This window comes from Hesperophylax consimilis, chromosome 5 (genome assembly GCF_061612785.1).
Source record: "Hesperophylax consimilis isolate HC1 chromosome 5, BYU_Hcon_1.0, whole genome shotgun sequence".
Classification (NCBI taxonomy): Eukaryota; Metazoa; Arthropoda; class Insecta; order Trichoptera; family Limnephilidae; genus Hesperophylax; species Hesperophylax consimilis.
In genome coordinates this window covers 4,172,663-4,199,328 of record NC_142840.1, presented here as the reverse complement: position 1 = coordinate 4,199,328, position 26,666 = coordinate 4,172,663, and the positions used below count along the sequence as shown (strand labels likewise).

General features: G+C 33.2%; 1 protein-coding gene across 1 annotated transcript in view; it reads right to left on the bottom strand.

Annotated features, from left to right (window-relative positions):
• The window catches only part of LOC149423440 (uncharacterized), a 172,166-nt gene that overhangs the window by 75,513 nt on the left and 69,987 nt on the right, over positions 1–26,666 (bottom strand). The window contains exon 3 of the mRNA XM_089631968.1: positions 468–1,181. Coding sequence (XP_089488094.1) covers positions 468–1,181 — 714 coding nt within the window. The remainder of the gene's footprint in view (positions 1–467; positions 1,182–26,666) is intronic.

The window sequence follows — 26,666 nt, the reverse complement described above, 5'->3', positions numbered from 1 at the left end:
TTTTCAAATTATACAGTATTACCAATGTTAAATTATTTTGTATTGTAACCTCTCTAGCTAATTTATTGGCTTTTGGGAACAGGTAACATTGTCTTATAAAAATCGTTGGGTCTCATTTACTGTCATTGTGATAAATATGATATGAAAGGTGTTAGAAAGAGAAAATACAACACTTTATATTCAAATCTAGAAGTTACCGATCGAATAATTAAAATGTATATCTCCGTGAAAAGAAAGGTTCCAACCACAATTTAAAAAAAAAAACGGAACTTTTCAGATTAAAAATCAGAAAAGTGAGAGGGCAATAATGTTTATAACACACTTGCCAAAATAATGTATACAGCATTCTATTAAGTGCTGTCATCTGGCAAATGGTAACTATATGCAATCGATTGGAAATATTATCAACAAGATGACCTCAGTAAGAGCAAGGTTTCGGTTAATATTGTGGCGTACTCAGTACTCACCCTTGTAGTCCTCCGTAGCCGCCACCAGCCCCCGACCCACTTCGCCCCACACCAGCGCCACGGTAGAGGCCGTCACCCCGTGCTCCTGCTTCTCCCCCGACACTTGTCTGTACGCGTCATCGCGCATTCCTCCATGCGACTGGGGATAAGTCTCCCCTGCCGCCGGGTCTTGTATCACGAAACTCTGTGATCTGACATCGTCTTCTGAACCGGCCGCTATCTCCAGATCGTCTTTTACTATTTGGAACCTCTGCCGCATTGTGTCTGAGGGTGCGTTATCTAGGCTTATTTCTCCGTGCAAACTTCGGACCCCGCCTCTAGTAAAACTATGAGATTTAGATTGTTCGTCGTCGTACCACGTGGGTTCTGTACTCGCGTAATCTCTATCTAACAATCTAGGACCGTTTTCAAACTCATCGTTGACTTTGAACAAACTTGGCGCAGTCGCAAAATCCGATTCGTCTTGGAGACTCGTCTTAATAATGTACACCGCAGTGGGATCAACTTGCGGCTGAAGGTTGTGCGGAGATAAAGGTTGCATCGTCATCTGATTTTGGTCCAAAGTGTTGTAAGTGATCGCCTGGTCCCGACTAGGTATCCCGTTGGTTACGTAAATAAGTTCGTCGTCTAGTGTGAGATGCGTTCTGTTGTGCTGGTCTATCAGACTTGGTGCTGGTGGGAAGTTCCCCATTGCTGCGAGAGATGATTTTGTGTCTGAAACAAAGAAAAATGTTTTTTAGCTTTAACCAAGATTTTAATGAAAGAACGCAAAAATGATTTATTGATATCAATATCGTTACGTTAAAGTCATTAATAAATAATATATTATTATATATCCATGTTTACCATGCAGAGGTGGGTATATATGGGAAATGTATAAGCTTTTTAAAGAAGGTTTCTGTTTTTGTATTGTAATGTGTAAATAACATTATAAGATGAGATACTATTTTTGTTCTGATGATGTAACTTTTGGTTTCTATTGTATGCTTTTTCATTTTAAGCAAAATTCATTATAAGCGATTAATCGGAATTCTTCAGTTTTCAAAAACCAATTGCATTGAAAGTATTTTATCGCAACCCTGATAGTAAATAAAATAATAAAGATTCTGAATGTTAGATACAAACTTTTTCACGGATTCTTTTTTTATATCAGTTGGAAGTATTTTTAAACTTCTTCGGTACCCACTTTACTCTGGGGCTGAACAAAAACTGAAAAAATGGGGCCACCTGTCGTCAAAAAACTTTACCCGAAGATATTGATGGAATATTTTGTCAGTGCCCGGTAAATTTCTTGGAATAAATTCGGTCGTTCTAAGGCAAAAGGAACCATCTGTATATTTCAATATTGTTCAGGAGAGCAAAAATAAAATTTTGATCAAATCATCCAATAGACATATTAGGCCAATTTTCTCGTTTCTAATTTATAAAGCCTCTAAAGTTTTATACATTAGGGCTTCAAAAAAAGTGTTTATTATTTAATGTTGTAAAGTTTTTTGATAAATATCGCTAATGGGCCCTTATGTCATTATTTATTTTGTAATTTTTCAAATGTGTCGTTTTGCTTAAAGAAACTTCTTCAAGGTTCAAATAAAACAATGAAATTATAACTTTATTTTTTTTAATTTTTATTTTACATTAGACACAAACCTGTGTCTAATGTAAAATAAAAATTGTAACAAAGATGTGAATAATAATAATATATTTTTTCGTGAAAAGCTACCCCAGGATGTAATCATAATTATTTTATTTATTAACAGAGTTATTATTATACCCCGCTGAAGCACTGTTTAAATGAAACCGGTCGATATGTTAAATAATAAATGTTCTTGGTTATATACAAAGCGTTTGTTACATTTAAACAAATAATGCCTAAACACAAGGTAATCGCTTCTTACGAAACTTACTTTATTATTAATTCCTATTCGGAATTCTATTAATTGATTACTATTCACATGGTTGTTATAATTTTTATTATACATTACGGCATGGTATCATTAAGAAGAAATGAGAAATCAAATAAAACGTGATTTATAACAATCTTGACTGAGATTAATGACTGTCTGGTGCTATTGGATGGAAGCACCCTCCCCAATAACGACTCCATTGAACTGCCTGGAGTAAGTATACCTATCAGACCGGCTCAAGCAACGGAGCTCTATAGAAGTCCAAGTAAAACTGGCTTCCAAGAAACTGGGCGTCTTGTATAGGAGTAACAGATTCTTCAATAGTAACCAGCTGTTAACCTTATACAAATCTAAAGAACGCCCAACAATTGAAATTAGGAGCCACCTCTGGAGTGAAGTCACACAATTCACTGCAAAGGAAGGCGGTCCGTTGACGCAATATGGGCATGCTGAGTCTGTACTTCAGGTATTTTAATAGTGCCTGCTCTAAGGAGCTATCAGAACTGATTCCAGGTGCACCGGTGTACGTGCATGGAACTCGACGTACACGAGCGGAACACCCATTCACAGTTGATGTTGGCTTCATGAGAACGGCCCGTTTCTTCGACTCTTTTTTGGGTAAGATGGCTCTTATGTAGAACAAGTTACCCGCACCTGTTTTTCCTTCATTATATAATCCGGGCCTCTTCAAGACCAGCATTCATACAGCCTCTACCTTAACCTGCCTCACAACGCTGAGCAAAAGAGTCCGAAATGCTGCCAACTATCTGGAGTAAGTGATGCTATGGTGTTTTGCTATATTGAAGGTACGGGGAAGGAGATGGAGATGGAAGAGGAAGGTAGGAAAGTACCAGACTCTTCAGATCTGACCACCAAACACGGCCAAATCCATTTCAAGAAATTTTTCAATTTTTAATGGTGGTCTTACACTAATGAGTATCTTCCACTTACTGTACAATACATATTATTTTAAATCAGTAATTTGTGAAATAAGACAAATTAATCAGATCAAATTAGCTTGCTAGTCGAGAACCTTACCCTTCGACCACGAAGGCCGTCAATCGTTTACTATATTATGTATTTATCAATGAATATTTTTGAATACGTAATTATGTCTTTATTAATTCAAAACAAAACGCACATTAATTGAATTCAATTTTGAATTTTGAGCTATTTAGAATACTATTTGTAAAAAACAGTGTTATTTTCTATAGCAAATGTGACCTCTTTGTACAAGTCGTCCGAAAGAAGAATCTTTTTCGATGGCAAATGTTGGAAATACGCCTATGTCATATTTTGAAATGCTGTTAGGAGGTGTTTTTAAGGAAATAAAGGAGAGGTAATTCTGGGTAGGTAAATGGTATGAGGGTTGGGTAGAAATGTAGGGATCAGTTTGTCCAGGAGTGACGAATAAATATATCCTTCACGCTGCGGTGCAAGTCGTTGGGTCAAGAAACCAGTTGGACAGGACAAAGGGTTTCCTCAAACCAACCTCTCCCAATCAGTCAGCCGCATCGTGAACTCACCTCACCCGATGAACCCAAGCACCCCTGCTATGTTACCAAACGTAGTGTATAATTTGAGGTGACCTTTGGCAGAGCTGTTGATTATCCAATAAATGGTTCCAGATTCAGCGGAACCCAAACCCGACTCCCACATTGGAAATTTTCTATTTTCTCCCACATTTCAATTCAGTCAATTGCGGAAGTCTCTTTACTAACATTTATTGTAGGCTTACTGACAAAGATATCCTTATACCATATCCGAGATAAGAGCTTTAAAAATTTTTTGGAATAAACCTTGAAAACGGAATAAAGTGTAAATGGCCCCTTTCGCCATGTGACTACCGAATTCTCTATCATAAATGACTCATTCCGAATGAACGGACATTTTAATTATTCTCCATGCAGGCATTATAAAAAAATAGGGAAATCTAATCATGGTTGCTAAGTTTTATGAAAACATGATTAGATAAATCGGTTTTTTGTGTGTCCTACCTAATTTTGGTTTAGTGAACTGAAATTTAATTTGAATTTAAGTGTCATTTAAAAAATACAACTGTTCATGTTAAGAAGTTATTTTAATCGACATTTTCAAAACTGGAACTGATTTGTCAAGAATTCAGAATATCCCGTGAATTGTAACGGGTCTGTGCAAATTAGTTGACTGAGCAAAGCCTTGTTTTAACTCAACTGTTTTGCATTTCATCTGTTTGTAAGTTCCTTTTTGAAATGTTCGCAGTTTTAAGTGTTTAGTCAAGATTATTTTATAGAACGTAAAAACGTCGTGTTTATTTGGACTTAATGGCGTTTTGTCTATATAATGATAGGTACCTACCTGCCCGAAGAAAGATCGAAATAAGAATTGTAATTGAAGTGGTGACGTTTCTTTGGACAAGTCGAACAATTCCTCAAATAAAATTTTATTAAAACTTCATAAAATATACGGTTTATAAATATGTAAGTAGGTACTTATGTGCCTTCAAATGATTTCAGAGGAAATATTGGTTTCCATTTAAATATGAAAAAATCATATTAATATTAATTATAAACATTATTTTTGAACGCGAGGTCTACTGTTCACAAAACTATTAATAAATTAACATAGCGCTTTACTTAAGCGAATACAATTTTTTTTTGAAAAGCTTAGTTTAGTTACTAATAATTTAGATTTATAGGACACAATTATAATTTTAATGAACTCGATTCAATTTTAATATATTTTACTAATTAAACTTGTTGAAATTGACATTATGACTAATTTAAAAGATTGTTTAACTGTGAAAATTCGCGAATAATAATATTGAATGCTGAACTGAATATCCTTTCGAAGAAGGTCTTTAATATTTCTCCGTATTCCAAATAAATTATTCTTAGAATGTAGATTCTAAAAATATATTTATTGGGAATCCCTTAAAAGTTAGGTTATTTCCAAGCACCGATAAAATAAGTTAGGGATATTCGAATATATCTATAAAACTTATTGAATATTTAATACATGGTACCTTTTTATAATGCCGTAATTGTATTTGGGATATTATACCGTGTTTTTTTCTCATTGTAGCCTCCGCATTATCAGCTTCTACTAATTTTAAACAAGTTTCTCTTTAACTCTTTGAGTTTTAAAGTTCCAAAAATGGGGTTATTTTTGAAGATAGTAAAAATGCTTTTGCTATGACGAAACTTTAATTATATGAAAATCCCTCGATAAAAAAAAATCGAAAAGTTAGCACCGAAAATTATTAAAAACACGTTTAGTGCTGTTATTTAATACGTTATAGGCATGAAAAGATGCACTGTGTAACTTTTAATGTCTTTAAAGGAGTCGTGTTTTATTAAATATTTTCACAATGTTTGCTTAGTTGTTATCGTTTTTTTTAATATAAACGCGCTCCATCTAACATTCGTATTTACATATCTCCCTTTCAAACCATCTGTGAACGCTTACTACGGGGCCTTAAGCCAATACCTTAGACAGCGTTCAGTGTAGTGTCCATCTTGAGGGCAGACGTGTAGATTGTGGTGAATGGTGTGGTTATATGTTATGTGGAAGTGATGCACGAGTTAATTGTGTGGTTTTTTGCGTTTAGTTTTGATTTAACCCTCTAACACCGGATACTGAGAGCTATTATGCTGAGCTCCGTCATCGACCCTAATAGTATTAAAGGGATTTTTTGGCTTTAAATTGCTCCTGTAATTAGACGCGCTCGAAGCTTTTTGCTCCTTCCCAACACTTTGCGCACAAATCCTAAGTAGTGGCAGGTTTCCATTAAGTGCTTTCATTAAGTAATTTCTGATTAGTGATAATACTAATATATTATATTCGAAGTAAACAAAATAAATCTAATATACTTCAATGGTTGTAGGGTAGAGATATGATTTCTGTTTAATATAAAAATATGCTAGTAATTTCAAACACAATTGAGTCATCGACATGAATTTTTTGCTGGCTCTGATACAATCACAAAAATGCGTAAATTTAAAATAAATAAAAATAATTTTTAATTTAATTTAATATTTAAAATAAATTATTAGGTCAGTAGCTGTATTAGCATCGCATTTGGGTCCTACCCAGGCGTAGAAACTTCCATTCCTCGGCTGGATAAGTCCTCCATCACAATACAAGCAATATTTTCCGCTTTCTGTGGGTGTAGTTTGAGATTTGCAAATATTGTCAAGGTTATTAGTAACCCGGGAATGTTTATCTTTCTTTTAAAATTAAAATAAACAAAATATTCATATCTTTCGTTAAATATCAAAGGAATAATGTATAATTATGGTGATATTTTGCGTAAAACATCATTTTTTTATTTTCAAAGTGTTTTTTGTGACATTTCCAGATTTACAGATTTCCGAAGAAAATTCCAGAACGGGTTTTGCAATTCGATGACTCAATTATGCTACCCATAAAACATTTATTATTTTAGGTTACTACCTCGTTCCGTCATTTTACCTTTTGGGTTTAATCACATTAATTAATCTAAAGAAATTACTTTTATGACCAAGAATTATTGGCCGTGTAGTATTCTCATAAAACAAGCCTAACGCTTTAGCAGTATTACACAGTCCTCTAGATGTCCTTATAGAGCCAGATATATTTTTAATTGCTTTTTTCCTTGGAGAAAAGAAATTATAGAGAAATATCGTTCTTTTGCCAAATTAAACTACCCTCCGAGGAAAACAGAGACGAGTGGGATATCTTTAAAGATATTTAAGCCAGACGTTCATTGGCAGACCTAAACGATTATCCTTAAAGCTTTCATTCAGCCAGCCATTGTCTTTGTTCGATGACTCGCAAAATCTCTCATTCTTCCACGGATATATTATAACCCTCATTTTCCACAAACTATCTTCTTAACTTCTCTCACTTCTGATAGCATCTGTCTCCCCTGAAGCGACGACCTTTCTCGGTATAATGGTGAAATTGGTTCATATCCAAGGTTGCATGATAATAGAGAAGGTCACCAACTTATCTACGATATGCCAACAAACTATAAAACTTAGCTTGGCGATTGTTTTCTGAAAAGTTTTGAGATAAATATTTAGGTGAATATTACTTACGTCGAAATCTCTATTTGGTAAAACTTAAACATATTATTGTGGAAGATAGAACTGATAAATCTAAACGAAACATGAAACAGAAAAATAAAATACGAATATATCGGTCAATTGCTGCGTGCTTGGCCTAATCGGGAGAGGACAGCTTCGGGAGACCCTTTGACCTCTCCAGCTGGTCTCCTTCGACCCATCGTCTTACATCGATTCATACATCCCTCACTCCTAGACACACTGACCCCTGGATTCCTACCCAACCCTCATACCATTTTCCTTCCCAGAACTTCATCTCCTTCCTTTTCTTAAAAAGACCCCCCACACTGCATCTCCAAAAATGACATAGATCCTGAGCGAAATTATTTTTTCAAGGCCTCTTGTGTGGGGTTCACCTCTTGTCTTACCGGGACAGGATTACCGGGAGGTCTGCGGGCAAAAAACGACCACTCGGCCCCTCAATTTTAACCGACCGTAAGATTCATTTCAGTTTGCAGGCGACCGGACCCAAAAAATTGAGACTTGAAATTAAGACCCGATTTCATACTGAAATACCAAATTTACCTGTGACCTCACTGTGACCAAAATATTGTATTTATATTTCCAAGAGACAGGTTTGCCAGTAAAAAACGTTAATTTTGACGAGGAAACTTTCGTGCCAAAAACATATTTAAAATTTGTTTTTTTTTGCCTTTGTGCCGTTAGAAAATGTAACATTTTTTATTATATTTTTTTTTCTCTTAATGAAAATTATTTATTAATTATTATTATTATTCATTAACGCCCTATCTGGCTTTTACATAGTAAGTTGACAGTATATGTATGTAAGTGTAACATGTACATGGATAAAATAGCTAAATATAATTTACTCATAAGGTAATTAGAAAATAATATGGTGAAGTAAATCAAAGTATGAAAGCAAGACCTTTTTTTAAAGCTAATAAATAATACACGTTAATAACTAGCAAATATGTCTAAAATTAGTTGCCTTTTGAAACTCACAAAGTTATTAACACCAAATATATCGATAAGTTTACAGTATTTGTTTGCAAGGTAATGAAATTATCTCCAATTACATGTTAAATATTTGACATTTGTAAAGAAACACGCGTTCTGAAGTTCCTTAAATATTTAAAAAATATATCTAGCCAGTTAGAAGCAAATTTCGGTAGGTACTGGCGCCGCTATGGAGTAACATGGTGTCATTAGCTGCCAATATACTGTCAGCAATAATAGAACGCTAAGTAATGTTATGAGGAAATATAATATTGTCTTCACGGTCTATGAAAATAATAAAATCCAATATTCAGTAAGGTTATATCTCGCATTGCGCAGTTCAAAATTCCAGCCGTTGGCTGTTGGCAGTTGAGACCGGGGTGTAAATAAACCACTCTCTGGTATCCAGCAAGTCCAGTCAATCCCTTCTTTAATAAGATACGCACGGCAGCTGCAGTAGTCTCCCTGTTGACCGACAGACCGCACCTCTGGCGGCATAAGAGAAAACCAAATGATTGTGGCGCCAATATTTAAATATGCGGCTAACAATATTATTTTTTAGCATTTTTAACCCTGATAGTGGACTGACCTTGAGTTTGCTACATTATTATATTAAGTAGTTTTAATCAAAGGGAAATCACAAACATGTTTTATCAAAGCTTCATGTTATGTGTCTCTGTGGAAAAAACAACTTTGTCGTCATAATTTAAGCCTCGTATACGATCGCAATGTTTATTGTGCAGATCGAATTACCCCAAATTTGCGGAATTAAATCATGTTAAAAGGTCTCGTTTTTACAAAACACGTAGAATAATAGCCTTGTGTACGAAGTTGGACGAAGGCAATGTGAAAAAAATCAACCCTTTTTCAGTTGTTATCTCACACTTCTGGTTGATACGCCTACTTTTACCAAAAACCCTCCGCTCCTCCGAGAGCAGAGGGGAGGGCACCACCACCCCAACCACTCGCCACCCGCTGGCCCGCCCCTGCCCACTGGCCCACCGGCACCCTGCGGCGGCCCGGACTATTATATTATACTGTTTGATCTCTTATCTGCGGGGGTTGAAGTTTTTGTGTATTTTTATACCCCCAGATGGTCCCCGGGCCGTACGTCACCTTTTTTGTGCCGCGGATTGAATACCGCACGCACCGATGTTTGCGCACCCGCCGGCCGCAATAGTCAGCAATTAAACGCCAGCAGATAGTCATGATGAACTCTCGAATGGAAACCATACTATAAAGAAACGTTAATTACTTTCTTAAATTACTCCGTGTGATATTGTAATTAATGAATGCTTTTGACATCTCTTTCGGATTCCGAAAGAAAATACGTTGTTTTCGTAGGAATCCACAATTTATTTTTATCGAGCGGAATTAGGTATTTGTAATTCCGCTCACGGTTAAGCCTTTATTATTTGGTCAACTTCAATCCAAGCGTATCAACAACTGAGCTTTGTTATTGACTACACAAGTAAATAAATTTAAAAAAACGCCTTCTTATTTGTCAGCGATGAATGCTGATAAAATGATATAGGTCAGTTTATAATTGGATACCCAAAATAAACTCGAGTGATTCTTCAAATTGAAAATGATACTCTGTCGTGTTCACAATATTGACTCGAGACATCTGATTGAAAAGACATTCCAATTGCTGATATATATTTCTACCCAAAAAAAAATTCTATGAAGTAGTTTTACTTTGGGGTTTAGCGTGGGAAGAACATATCAACGGAGCAAAAATATTGTAAAGTTTTATTTTAGAAGATAGTTTTGGTGAACTGTTTACCCAATAAAATAAGTACTTGGGTAGTAAATAAATTAAAAATGAATTGATTTAATTATTGTTATATGTTTTACTTGGAAAATAATAATTATTTATTTTTTTTATTTCGTAATGTAGGGATAGCCGTTGAGTGAAAGCAAGATTAGCTGACGTTAGTATAAATAAGGTATCCATGACATAAAATTCGGTTTTCAATAAAACTTTTAAGCTTCTGAGCCATCATTATAAAGAGATATCGGCCGATATAAGTTTTGGAAACTTTTTAGATGGACGAAATCGTTTTACATTTAAGGTATCCATAAATAATAAAAATGCCTTTGGATTAAATAATTTTGCCGTAAATATTACTATTCAAAACGCAAAACGCATTGAAGTCATATAAATTCATTTTGAAACGTCATATTTTCCTAGTAAAAAATAATATGCGATAGAAAATCCCACCAGGACAGAAAATAAACTCTTTCTTTATTTTTTTTCCGGTGATTACAGATTATTAAATTATGATGACAGTTTTTTTTTTATATTTTTGATGTCAATGTTGTTTCGTGGTTTCTACGGAGTCAACTATGTACGAGTGAGAGATAATTTTACGAGAAAATTCCACTGTTTTAACTTTAAATGGTAGATATCATGTAGATTGTCAAACAACCATAAAAAAGGTGATAAATCTAATTTTCATTACTTTAATTGTACTTTTAGTGGGAACGGACAGAACGGGGCATAAAAGGTACCTACCGATAAATAACTAATTGAAATTCAAATTGGGCTAACGAATAACTTCCAAGATTTACGATTGGAAATTTCCATATAGATTGAATGGTACGGTGCCCCGATCTCAACTTTACAAGCCACGTGTAACCATCAAAGTTTTCGTGAAAAAATATTTGTATCTGATAAAGACATATGTATATTTCTCACGAAATACTCTTATTAAATTGGAATACTCGAGAGAGGTCGCCGGATTCCAAAAGTCCCATCAGCGATTTGAGAAGACGGGAGAATCCAGAAATCTAATCAGACGTGCCCCGGAGCATTTGGGGAGTGGAAGGAGTTGGGAACGAGACGAAGAAAAGCGCGCAGGCAAATTTTACTCGCAAAAATCATTGAATATTGATAACAAAGTAAAAATATGCGAGGACGGCTACAAAAGGAGGAAGAATAAGTGAGAAATTTCTCCTTCAATCGTTTAATTAAGGTTGAAAAAATGTATTACGTTTTTACAACATAGCTGGAATTATTTACAAACAACAACAGAAGCAGAATGGACTCTCACACATAACATATGCTAGGAGTATTTAATATTTCAGTACGAGGAGGATCTGATTTAACTTCCCTAGTCGGACCAAGGATAAATAATTGAAAGGTGCAGAGGTCCGGCCTCTCGTCCTGAATTTACACTTAATAAAACCTTTCGAGGGAACCATCGTAATCATTAGAATCCACACTGATTTAAATAAATAAGTGAGCTTTGTTATGTTTAATCATTTTGAACAAAAAAGAGACCAAAGGGTTTTGTAGGCTTAATAGCATTCGTGTCAATAAACTGGTATAACAATAATAAGCTTTTTAAAACTCTTCAGTACTTTTGATTTCTAAAGAAATTATAAAACCTGTCAAGTTAGGTGGTACCAGTGAATCATAAACGAAACACGTTTTTTTACAATGCGAGAGGTGACATTTTGTTTATTTTACATTAGCTCCATACAAGAGGACCTGAGGAAAACAGTTCCTCTCATGATCTATGTCATCTTTGGGGATGCTATTCCTTTTTTTTAAAGTAAGGATGAGAAGTTCTGGGAAGGAAGAAGGTAAGAGAGGTGGGTAGGAATCTAGCAGTTAGTGAGTCCAGGAGTGCTGAAAGAGTCCTTTTGGAGAAGTTAAAAGATCTCTCTCAACCAATCTATCCCGATCCGACTTGCCATGCAGTTGGTAGACCGACAAGATAGATCCGCCGCCAAGACTTGGATAAACCTCACCCCGTGAACCCGGTCACCTTAGCTAATTCACCAAATGTAGCGAATCACATGGGGTGACCTATGGTAGAGGTGTTAGTTTTCCAATAAACGGTTTTTGAGGCAGCGGTACCCATATCTACCTCCAAAAATAACCATGCATGACATTCCACATTCCAATAATTTTTAATTTAATTATTGAGCGCGATAAAAAAATATCGCACTTTGCATAATTCTATTAGAAATGCTTCTTACATACATGTCTGTAAATACATTAATTAAATAAATAAAACACGTGTAGACTTAGAAAATATATATGCCTTCGCTTATAAAAAACTTGGCAAGTCAAGTCAAAAGAGTAATTTTCGTTGTCCAAAATTAGCAAGTAAATTCAAAGCTTTAAGCTGCGGAGGAAAAAAGTATTTTTTTGAATGTCATAATAAATCCTGCAGCAGGTACGCACACTTTACTTAAGTGGATATATGAGAAAACTTGTATCAAGGAAATTAGTTTTGTTTAAAAGAAAATGTGTCGTAATGACACACCAAAAACATCCAATTCCAAAACTTTTTTGATAATATCCTCTTCCAATCAAGAATTAGAGGAGAAAATTTTCTTCTATGAATGTTTTTTTTATAAACACCTGAATTTGATATATAAAACTGTTCAATGATTATTCTTAATTCCGGTTCGAATTTTGGTCGTCATTGAAGTGCTTGTTATTTTTGCACATCTTATCGAAAATCTCGTAAAAGTACATAAAATGGTGCAAGTTCGTTACTGTCGTTTGGTGAATTGTAAAGAGAGTTCGTGTTATGAAAATCTCTAACAGTAATGGTGTTCATAAGATTTTCATCTATGAATAACAATAAATGACTCACAGAATCTTTCGGACACAAACAGAACTCCAAAAGAAACAACTATCATCAACAGGTAAAGGCTTCTTTTCCTCTCTTCTAGTATTTTTTTGCGATAAATAATACAATCGTTTAAACTTTTCTTCTCGTTTAAAAACACTAAATTTCTAATACAAATAGGGTATCAAACATATTTTTTATTAAACTGTAAGTGAAAATCGCGTATCGCAAGGTCGTTTAATTACTCTCCTTCATCTAAAATTATCGTTATGTCGAAAAGTGTCGCAGTTTGCTGATATCACCACAAATAAAAATGAATCGTTATGAAAAAAAAGAGTAATGGAAGAACGAAAAAAATTGCGTATACAGACAGAAACATCAGATGATAAATGTCAGAGCGGTTGAAAATGCTAAACGCCCTCGAATGAGCATTCCAATATTTTAATATTGTTTTTTTTTCAGGCGGAAAGGATGTAATGTATTGTGGGGTACCCTCTACTTGTCAGGTACCCGCTGAATGGGGGTGATCATTGGTGTCGTTTCATTCTGACTTTTGGGGTGAACCCGTTACAAGCATGATTAATTACAACGTTCAAAGCATGATGTTCAAATGTAGATATTACTCACGTTCACAGAATGCCTTAATATAAAATAAAATTTTCCTTGGCAGTAAAAAATCAACATTAACACTCGCTATTCACCATACTAAAAAAAATCGAGGATAGGATTAAAATAATGAAAGTATATAAAAATGCGTGAAATTTTATTCTTGAATGAAGAGATAGCATGATTATTTCAACGTATAAAAGGATATGTCTGCTTTGTTTTTGTCTTTTTACCAGTAATCTTCCTTCAAGTAACTTGTACAATAGTGCGACCATAAACAGGTTAAATATTATACCCACACTAATATGATTATATTCTATTATACACACTATTATTACATTATACCAATCATTAATAATACTCAAAGATCATGCACTAAGTCAATGTAAAGAAGAAATAACAAAAGTAAAACACTAAGCAACCAGCTTTAATTAACAGCGTCGGATCAATTAACAGCGTTTTTGTCACGAAACATCGATAGCTGTTGATTGACTTTAAACCAAATGAGACATCGTCGCGTACTCAGAAAATTCGGTCTATGCTATTTTTTATACTATGGTCAGACATACATATTATATAAATAGTTATAGAAAGAGAGAACACCAATCTTTCTCTTTGCTTATATTTGCTGACACTTATAATTTTAGAGAAGTCCAGTAAGAATTAGTTTATCAAGTGCTCCCTAGGTTTTAGTTGAAAATATTCATGAAGTCATATTACTTTTCTAAATATGAATATTCATTACAACGCCTCACTTCTGTTTACTTAACATTAACTAACATTTTATGTAAAACAGGATATTAAATGCGATATAAAACGGCTCGTTTGATAATGTTTTCCGCAGTTTGAGGAACTTCTTGAATAATATCTGAGTAAAAGAAATAAAGATTACAAAAACATTTTCATTTACAAATAAAATATTATAACGGACTTTATGGTAGGTAGGTACATTTGAAACAGCCCAGCAACTTTGGACCAGTTGAGTGTAAAAGTAACATTTTTTATTAGTAGTTGAAGGTATTGTAAGCTTCTTCAAAACTACAGTGCAAAATCTCCAACGGGCTTCCACAATAGCTAACAATAAATCACTTCAAATTCAAATATAATTTAATTAATTATTTTTAATGATAAACTTATGTCTACGACACAAGGTTTTTATGCAAAGCCCAATGAATAACATATTATTTTTAAACATTCATTTTTAATTTTTTTTTTTTTAAGATCCGCTCTATTTATTTATTTATTTATACGCCCATTGGGCTTTTACATTATAAGCTTATTTGTATCCCGATGCCATCTAGTAGGAGATTTAGAATTATAAATGCCTTCCCCACAAAAACAAAGTTGGTTGTTTTCTAGTGGAAAGAACTCTTATGAGCAATAATTGATGAATGATAAATACCAAGTAGATATTGAATAATTTGGCAGGCTTTGAATAAGGCGACGTAGAGAAATTAGTAGAGCACCTAACCGGCAATCAGAAAGCTGCGGGTTCAATTCCTGTCAGTGGCGTGTATTTTTTTTTATATAGGTGTTTCAGGAATTATTCCTTAAAAATAATAAGTTCATTTAATTCAACTAAATGATCTAAATCGTGGAAAAAATGCATTTCTGCTACCCTTACAAAAATATTTTTTTTTATCGATTTCCAAATTTTCATTTATTTTCCACTAATAATATATTACAAACAACGTCTTAGGCCAATGGTCCCCAAACTTTTTGTTTTAATTCGCAGCGCCCTTGCTATATCCAAATTTTGCAAAGGCTCCCTGAAACTAAGTTTTAAACTAAATGGGAAGAGCGGATTCAACTATGTATTTCATCACATTAGAGTAAATTAAACAACAACGCGGCGCCCATGAGTAGTGGCTCCCCAAAGCGCCGCGGCGCACACTTTTGGACCCACTATCTTTAGCAATGTTTTACAGCATAGATACTTTTTAATCTAATTTGTGATCTACTCGTATTCGTAAATTTAGTAATCTTTTTGTTCTTGTTATTATGTGAATCCGGACAAAAGTCCCACTGCTGTAGCCATTAAGACTACCGCATTCCTAATTGGGGTATATTGGAAGTCTTACGGTAGAATCTGGTCACCAAACATGGCCAAAGTTATTTCAAGCAACGTTTTAATTCGGAATGGTGGTCTTACTTCAAGCCTACGTTGAGTTGATCTTCCACTCTGGAACGTGCCACAAATTTACTTTATTTAATTTTAAATTGTGAAATAACAAATATTAATCAAATAAAATTTACTTGCGCACGCTGGGATTTAAACCCGCGACCTCTGGTTTGCTAGTCGAGAGATTTACCCCTCGACCACGGAGGCCGCCTGGAGGAAATGTCTTTAATATAATTTTGTCCGTTGTTGAGAGTTGTCAATATGTTTCTATAAGAATTCATAATGTGAATTCCAAGAAAAATGCTGGGTGTAAAATGAGACGGTTTCGAATATGGCAAAACTGCACTGAAAGCTGTCGACATCCATAGAGAGACAAAAACTGACTTTTTCAGACACTTCCAAAAGGCTTGCTAGAAGTTCATAACATGAAAAGGTAAATTTGTGGAAGTTTATTGCCAGCACATGACAAGTTGGTGAATGCTATCAAACAATGGAACAGCTTTCCAAACAAATTATGCGTGCCGCAGTAGACATAAAGGAGTCCAAATTGCCAGTCACCCAACTTCAATTTGAAAACGACAAATGATGATGTGATTTGGTTTGCCTGTTATTATTATAGTTATGATTATTACTATTATTATTAGGTTTTCAGGCTGTACATCTGTCGGACCAACCGATCATTGGTTATTCCGGTTGGGAGAGGTTTCTCTCTTCTGAATATTTCGTACGTTGACATATTATATTATATCCACTAAGCAAAGAAGACCCATACCACCCTGCTCTAGAATTAAATGTTCTTTTTAATTTTCTACCACATCTCGAAACCCGTAACGCCCCAAGACCAAACTTTTATAAAGCCGACTATGATTCAATTAATACCTTTCTTCGTGAGATTGATTGGGAATTCATTAATCAGGGAAATATTGATCAATCTGTCGATCAGTTTTACAGCATACTCTACCAGATTATCTCTTCTCATGTTCCCCTCAAAACGAACAAAAATCACTTTCCTAAATGGTACTCAAAAGATCTCATTCGTTTGATAAAGGAAAAAAAACAAATTTCATAAAAAATATAAGAAATATGGTAATGAACTAGATCATTTATCATTCAGCTTGATTAGAACCAGAACAAAAAATCTGATTAGAGTTTGTTATCATAAGTATTTAGACTTAATCAAACAAAATTTAACAGCTAACCCGAATGATTTCTGGAAATTTGCAAAAAGCAAATATAAAAACACAACCGATATTCCAAAAGAGATGCACCTAAATGATATAAAAACTACCCAAGGTCAAGTTATCTGCGGGCTTTTTTCTAAGCACTTTCAATCTGTTTATAAACCTCACAATGCAAACTATTCACCACAAATATCTGAAGATTTCTGTAACGAAAGCCTTGGCATGATCACTGTTTCGCCCTTAACGATATTAGTCAAGTGTAAGAAATTGAGAACCAATAAGGGATCAGGTCCTGATGGTATCCCGCCAATATTTTTGAAAATGTGCAGAGATGTTCTTGCCAGACCACTTAGCCTTCTTTATAACAAATCATTACAAGAAGGTGTTTTCCCAATCAAATGGAAAACGGCTTTCTTAACACCTATATTTAAGAAAGGTTGTAAGAGCGATATAAAAAATTATAGACCTATCTCTAAACTTGACTGCATAGGAAAGTTGTTTGAGTCAATAATATATGACTGTCTATTAGCTCATGTAAGTAAATATATTATCATTGAGCAACACGGGTTTTTCCCTCGGCGTTCCACAACAACTAACCTTCTCGAATACTCCCAGTACATCCGCGATAGCATCGATAAACGTTTACAAGTAGATGCCATCTACACGGATTTTTGCAAAGCATTTGACCAGTTAAATCAATCATTACTCATCAAGAAGCTGGAAAAGTTTGGCATAAATGGAAATACTTTGAAATGGTTCGAAAGTTACATTACAGAAAGAAAACTGCAAGTGGTTGTAGGAGGCTACTCCGCTGATATTTTTACTGTAACGTCGGGAATTCCGCAGGGCTCGCATCTTGGACCTTTGTTGTTTTTAATCTTTATCAACGACATAATTTTAAGAATAAAAACATCAAAATATCTCCTGTTTGCCGATGACCTTAAGTTGTACAAAAAAATTACATCATTAGAAGATTGCACCGATTTGCAAAAAGACTTATCATCACTTCATGAATGGTGCACACTAAATGATTTATATTTTAATGAAAACAAATGTGCCGTAATTTCATTCACAAAGAACATTAATAAACACATATCACATTAACAATATCCCTTTACAAAACACAACTTCAATCAAAGACTTAGGCGTGACATTTGACTCGTCACTTAGCTTCAATAAACATGTAGATACAATTTTTTTTTTTTTTTGTTATTTGTTTTTGGGGTATTATGCCGTGTTGCGCTAACTCCTTCTTTAGCCAAACTAAAAAACTTTTAACAAAACTAACTTTTGGCTAAAGAAGGAGTTAGCGCAACACGGCATAATACCCCAAAAACAAATAACAAAAATACTTTTGGCCGTGAAAATCTTAAACCATATGTAGATACAATTTCAAAAAGTGCATCACAAGTATTAGGATTAACGCTAAGAATCACAAATTGTTTTAAAAGTACAGAATTAACTTTAACATTATATAAATCAATTGTGCGAAGTATTCTCGAATACGCATCAACAATTTGGTCTCCCAATTATGAGATTCATAATTATAGGATTGAATCCATACAAAGGAAACTAACCCGTGTAATCGCTTATCGTGAAGGTTTATCTGGTCAATTTGGAACATATAATGACCGAATTTTGCACTATAAACTACACTCACTGACGGTCAGACGTAAACTTTCTGACGTACTGCTCCTACACAAAATTATACATGCATCAGTTGATACACCAAACATTTTATCCCAAATTGACATCAATATACCATCAAGAAAATCAACAAGGAGGATGAAAGACATTTTCTATATTAAAGCCTACCACACAAATACAGGATATTTTTCCCCTGTACCGCGAACATTAAGAAATTATAACATTATACATGGCTCTAATAATGAAATAGACATTTTTAATGACCAATTTAAACACTTCAAAAAAAATGCATTACCTTTAATCATATTAAGCTGATATTGTGATGAAGCCCTTTATTTAAAGAGAAGCAACATTGTACCTACCTAATCAGTGTCTCACCAGTACAGGTGTGACAATAACAAATCGTTTATGAACATATTTGTATTTACCTTTTACCCATTCTTATTTGTTATTTACTTGCATATTTAGCTTACATATTATTATAATAGATTAATATTAATATTACTTACATTTTCCTTTTGTTACTATTTTTGTTATTATCATTTTGTTATTATTATGTATTTAAACATCCATGTATATAAATTTTTGGGCACCATGCCTGTTTTATGTACTTAAATAAAAATAAATAAAATAAATAAAAAATAAATAAATAAATGTAAATAGGTTCAAAATGGTGTGCTTGCTATTGTTATTTAGTGATCCAAAGAGTAGGTAATCTCATTTCAAAATTAAACTGGTCGATAGTAAAACAACATTATACAGGTGTACCTCTTCTATTATTAAACTGATGTATCTCATTCATCTTCAATTAACAAGCATCTGAGATCCTAAGTAACTTCATTGTAAAACCTTATTTGTTTTTACCAAAAATTACATTAACAAAACATTTTCGTCAGCATTGGATTTGTTTGATTAATTGCTTCATCGTCTTAATATCGATTTATACATCATTTCTCACAAGTTGTATTTATTCCTACAATTTCTTACTAGCTTTACCCCGCTACGCTTTGCTATGGATCATTTTGTCTGTGCAGATAGAGAAACAATAGCGCATGTTGCTGATATGTCCAAAAAACATATTTTTACCTGTCACAGGTGACATCTATATAAAAACACGCGTATTTGATTGCAAAGTTGTGTCAGAATTTAAAAGCAATCGGTGAAGTACTCTCGGAGACTTAAGATTTTGAACAAAAGAACATTTACCTTTTTATTTATTTAGATAAGGAATTATTTTTGAATTAAATGCCTTTTTATAATATCCGCCGTCTTATAAATTGTATTTATAACTCTTTTTTTTTAATAAAATAAAATACTTTTTTGTTTTAAAACCACGATATTTATTAATTTAAGAACCGACCGGTTTCGCTTTACTTAAGCATCATCAGGGTACAAATTAATACTAAACAAGAAGTACATAATGTGTGTATATATATAACAAAATATAGAGGGAGACAACATGATACAAATATAAGCAACACAAAGACGGTCATAAAATACATTAATATAAGTGCACAAGTAATGGAAAAACCGCTAGATAATTATGTAGACTAATGGGTTACATCAATAAATCGGGAGAAACAAAGCATCAACTGGCATGGTGGTAAGGAGGTAAGGAGAACTGGGAATTTTTTTATGGGTTTATTGGAAACAGACCTAATATTGGACTACTTGATATGTCTAATTGATTATATTTGATTATAATTTATTGATTATAATTTATTATTATTGATTCTAATTGAATTGTCTTTTTTTTTAATTTCAAATGTTTCCAAAAACATTTTCAATCATAGAACACCAGAATTTTCTGTTTTTTCTTGGTAATCAGCAAAGGACTGCAATTTTACAATAGCCACTTCTAATCCCTTGGAAAATCAGGTAAAAACTCATCAGAGCTGAATATTAAGCAAAGCAAAATATTGATGTATTTCTGAATCATTTTCAAGATTTTCTGCTGCAAAAACTGTTTGGTGTTTTCGAAAATCCAATGGAAGCATGGAATATTTTTTGTGGTCGATTTGTTATGCTACGATTTTATGATATACCTAATAATTATGTAGGTAAAACGATTTTTTTAATAATTACGTAAGCAGTAAAATTTGTGAAATGTTGCACAATTATCTTCTACCCTGCTGATGAAAACAGTGTGGCTATTCGAAACGTAAACTGCAGAAGGAGATGAAGTGTAACACACGATAAATAATCTAACTTATGAAAGAAATAATTTTTTTACCACTTCACGAAATACCTTTAGATTGACTCCATAGACATTTAGTTAAAATGCTTTGCTGTATAATCTGCATCGACTTATTTCTATTCATTTATTGTACTATTCATAATATAATGTTTCTCCGTGTTACATTGTATTTTGATATTGTGATGTTAAGCTCATTTAGATGTTATTTTTGTTAAAAAATAAACATCCCAGCTGGGAGTGAAATTCGAAATATATATAATTTATAATTTTATTTATTTTTAAAGAAAGACAATTATTTTTGTGTTACGAATGAAGATTATAATATTTGAAAATCTACAACTACCACCACAGTAAGCGGAAAAGGTTGCTTGTGTTGTGATGGAAGATTACTTAGCCAACTAACGAGTTGAACTCACTACGCCTGAATTGGACCCAGAAATCGATGTTATCTCCGCTACTGAGGGGTCAAATGATACATCAAACATTCATATAAATATATTATAAATCTTGGTTTGGCACATTTCTGTAATTTACGGGTACAGTTACCTCCAGGTGGGCCGCACAAATCATGTGAGCAGCTCCTTACTAGCAAATAAATAATTAAGCAATCAAAGTGGAAAATATGTATGAAATCAATTGTGACTGTAATCCTGTATTCAGGCCTTCCCATAAATGTAAAAATATATAAATGTTCTAAATTGATGAATAAAACAATTAAAAACCTATTTAAATCATTATTTTTATTTTTATCGGCCTATTATAGCCATCTTTTCTGTATTATAGACATCATTGTACCGGTCTAAAATAAATAAGTGGAAAAAGTTTATAATTGTTTCAATACATCATCGTAATTGAATTCCACCACGAATTGTCAAAAATTCAAATTTAATTACTTATAATACGAGTAAAATATGTTTATATATACATATGTTTTTTTTTAATTTTATGTATATGAAATATGCACCTTTCCTTTTCTTAACTTAAAAATACAAAATATCCAAATATTATTGTTAGTTACCAATTTACATAAGTACATTATAACTTACATAAGTACATTATAACTCACATTAGTACATTATAACTTACATAAGTACATTATAACTTACATAAGTACATTATAACTTTTCTTAAATATATTAATTCTATTTACTTTTATAAAAGTATCGGGAAGCAAATAATTTGTATGCACACCCTTATGGCCTGTGTTTCTTTTACCACATTCAGACTTTACTGAAATTGTGTACAGTTTATTATTTTGTCTTGTATAATGTTCATGTACTTGTGATATTTTCATAAATGTTGTATTCGTGTGTTTTTGGATTCTGATTCTGATTCTTTGTGTCTGAAATTTATTTTTCCAAATAAGAAAAAAATAAATTTACTTAGAAAAAGTGTTTATGCCTTATGAAAATAAACTTTTAGAATGCTTTAATTAATTCGCACCTAAGATTTTGTTTACTGCATATCCATTTCGCTCCGTTATAAAAACTTAGTACCCCATAAAAGATAATGCTCGCATCCATGAGGCAATACTAACATGCAACGCAATAAAAGTGCAAGGAACATTTCCGGGAGCCGCTTCAATAATCTTATGTACAAACTTTCTTCTTTTTCGTCTGCATACAAGTGCAATAATACCTCCCTGATACTGGGGCTCTATGTGCATACATTAGGTTTAATTCCTTGCAATGCGCGGTGCACATTCATCCGTTTTTGGTCCAACAGTAATACGTTTTATCATTCGTTGAGATTGCTAGCACAACAATACTTAAAATTCATGTTGATTTTATTTAAAACTTCTAGTGAAATTGTTTGTATTGTTTTAAATTTACAGCACATTGAATAATAAATAACAACATGTAAAACAGTTGTTTGTATTGTTTTAAATTTTTAGCACAAACAACCAAAATTTAAAACAGTATTTTTAAATTTCGTGTTTGAAATATGCTCTGTATCTCTTTCAATTCTGAATAATCTAGGTAAAATATTACGATACAAACGCTTAACGGGGCTTAGAAAATATATATTTTTACCAGTAGCTTAGCGGAAATGTTAATTTTGTCAAATATATCAAACAATATCTCAGTGTCTAGAAATTTGGACGAAGCAGCGCTTAAATATCTCAACTAATCTCACACACCCAATGTTTTTCTCTTTCTTGAACTAAAAAGACTTAGAATGGGTTGTTTCAAAGAATTCGAACAATTAATCAAATATCGAAGTTGATTTTCGAGTTCTGTGAAGGTTATATTAAGGTTATGTTATTATTTCAGTTTTGTTAAACAACTGGCTACTAATGATGTAATAACATAATAACTTTATGTTTGTGATTACTCTACGTTTTCTTCACTCAGATGTAAATTGTTAACCTCGATACAGGCTTAGCCTGAGTGAGGTTGATTTTTATGAGAAAAAAAGTGATTTATGTATAGTTCGAAGCAATAAATAAATAAAAATAATAGTAGCATTGTATATCATTTTATAAATACTATTATTATAAGGAGAATCGGGAGTTAAATGCGATTCCGTGATTAAGGCATTCTCCGAGGTGTATAACCTGCACCTCATTCCTGCCACCCTTATTCTAATATATATTAGTGCGCGAAGCAGGATTCCCAGTGTTCGCTTTGCCGTGACGTAGAAGAAGCGCAAGTGTATCCAAGAATAGCAAATATCGTACGGGAGGCGGTGTCAAATTACACTCGCAGTCATTTCGTTCACCGTTTCGTGGAGTTAGTAAGAATAGCGCAGCAAGTAAGAGGAGCTCTTTTTTATCTTTAGGTGGGTACTAATAACAGCAAAAAATAGTTTAAACTCATTGATGGTTCTGAATTATTATTCAGAGTCCTGGCCGCCTTTAGGAAATTCCTTAATTCTACTATTGTCTCCAGCTGCCTACCTCTAGTTTATTACGCCCAAAGGTATAAGCATTCACCCTATTCATCCTCTCAAGAATTGATCTCCTAATACTCATTCCTTCTTCAGGCTTGTAACTTTTGGTGATTGGCTATGTTCCATCCTGCCTGCGTGGCTTCCCAAATGTAGTCATTCCGTTGGTCATTAATCTCCTTATAGCTCTTCAAATTATTTGATGAAAAACTCAATTAATTGTGCTTTTGGAAATTGGAGAGCGTTTTAATACTATTATTTAATATTTGTTCGATTCTCTGGCTTGCTTGAAATAGAAAAGTTTATCTTATTATCGTGGTGTGATTTTAGGTACTCTAAAGATGGGTAGTTTTGGAGAATTCGAACAATTCTTTAAATTTCAAAGTTAAATTTCAATTTCTGTGAAAGTTTTTTCCAAGTTCTGCTATCATTTTAGTTTTGTCAAGCGACTAGCCTAAAATGATGTAGTAACAAAACTTGAATAGGACTTTCACAGAACCCAATAATTAAATAAATTACAATTTTTTTGCTACTAATTTTTCTAAAACCAACGTGAGGTTGTTCTCCTAAAAAGATTAACCACACTTGACATTTTTGAGGTTTGCAATATTTGAAGTGTAGAATTTATTTTTGCAGTTTTTTTTTAAATTTATTTAGTTTGAATTGAAAATCTTTTTTACCCTCAGAATCTATGTTTAAACTTGTACTAGTGCAATTATTCTTTGAAAACATAAGATTTTGAGAAAGAATTAGATGATTTAAATTGTTTCCCTCGAATACAATAAAATATATCGATTTTAAAAGATTTCATCTTCAGCGATTCGACTATATCTGACCTGCAAAGCGGAAATCTTATTTAACCCTCTGCCGCTGGCGTAACGTCCGTCAGACACCGAAAAATCTTTGTGTAGTTGATACGTTACCATTTCACAGCGCATCATTCTGTCTCGCTCAGTACTTTCTTTATCCTGCTCCTCTCACCCATCATCACGAAGATGGCAGCAGCGGTGAACGCAGGAGAGGAGTTGCAGCAATTAGGTATTCACTAGACGTAAGGTTATTTATAAATCTTGTAGATAATACGTTTTATTTTAAATGACTCGAATGATATATTTTTAAGTACATTATTTTGAGCCATGAGAAAGCAAAATTATGTATTATTTGTTATAATTTTATGATTTAAATAATTTTGTGCCGTTAATAAATAATTAATATTTTCTTATACATGAGTTTTTTTGACCATTTTCTGCAATAACTATTTTAAAACATATTTAATATTCAATAAAAAATACTGCTCATCAACAAAAACTCATAACTTCTAAACTAATAGTACATAAAATGCACGTCTGTCAGATTACTACTCAGCAGAATGAAAACAAAAAATCACCTCAGTGGCAAGGGATTAATAGTGTTTGCTTTTACGGCTCATTTTGGTTCAATATTATAAAAAGTTGACTATTCATAATATCGTAATGACCTTTGACATTATAGTAAAGATCATCGTACCGAATGAAACACGCGTAGTTATTGTAGGAATGTTGGTTCGAAGCCGCTTTTAATTCTCTCGTGTAAATGGAGCCGGTGCGCAGTGTAATGTAATCCTCTTATTCATCTATTATGAATATTACTTTGTATTCTCCAATGAACGAGGAAAATTTAGTTTCACCTTGTTTAATTTCCAAGCGCGATCTGTAATTTTATTATCATATTATTTTTTGTGAATTCAACCGTGCTGACTGCTATGCACGCTTCCGTGAACGTTAAATCTCTTTGGAAAATACAATTTTCTTGTAAATCTGAGAATATTCTGTATTAATTTATGACCCAACCTTTAAGGAGAATTCCCAGTACTTTGTGTTATTCTCCATGAATTTAATACATAAAAGAATATGATTATGACTTATATCGGTTCTTTTAAAAAATTGTATTCACGTCACATCTAAAAGTAACCAAAATGTAATTTAAAAATTGTTTTAGTATCTGGATATAATTGTTTGGAAAAAATTGAAAATTGTTTGTTACCTCTCAGTGTTTTATAAAAACCTTATCATTTATTATAGGATTATTTGTTATGTTCCAATTTAGTAAAAAAAACACTGCAAAGTCGTTACAATATTTTTTTACGATGAATTAAATTTTTAAATTTTGCGACGATGTTTTTCCAAAAACATTAAAATTTCGCTGCTCTCTCGATTTTGCTCTCAATTTCGAGGATATAATTTTCTAAGGAAATCAGTTTTAAGTTTCGCTCTGAATTTTCGAGAGCTCTTAATGCGTCTTAGTTTATTCAAGGCTTAAAGGCCACACGCTGAATTTATAAAGTGGTCTGCGTTATGGTTCCTTCAACCTTCCAAGATCTGATGCTGTTTTGACCTTCAATAATTCTTATTTTTAGGAATGCAAAGATTTCACAATACTGATTTTTCAGAATACTTGCAATGGTGAAGATTTTAGATTTGCGACAAATATATTTTGGAACGAGACAAACAGTGAAAAGTTAAAATTAATGCTTATATTTCATACGCCAATATTAAAATTATTAAAGCCAATTAAAGCTACTACTTCAATATTTACTGAAAAAATGTGTTCTTAAAATATCGCTTTTCAAGCATTAAATTGTACGACCTCTCTACCCTCATTAGAGACATATGAATGTCGCAGATACGCTCTTAAAATATATCATATTTACCTACTATCTCCACATCTCCGTTTATTTATTGTTTTGTGTGAAAAGATCGTATAGTGATTAACTAAGATGACCTCACGTTCCCCATAAAATTCTAATAAAATATTTTATGGACGATAATTTAAGGGTTAAAGGAAAAAAGGCGAAACCTTATTGCAAAACCTAATGTTCGGGATCCCTACAGAGATCCCAAATTTGATGCCCCGAGGCTCGTGTCAAAGGTGGCCCTTTAAAGGATATCTTGCAGGAAAGGCGAGAACCCTTTTTTAGATGCCATGGGTCATTTTGGGGAATTCTGTTAGCGTTCTTACAAACGATGTTTTTTGCGCAA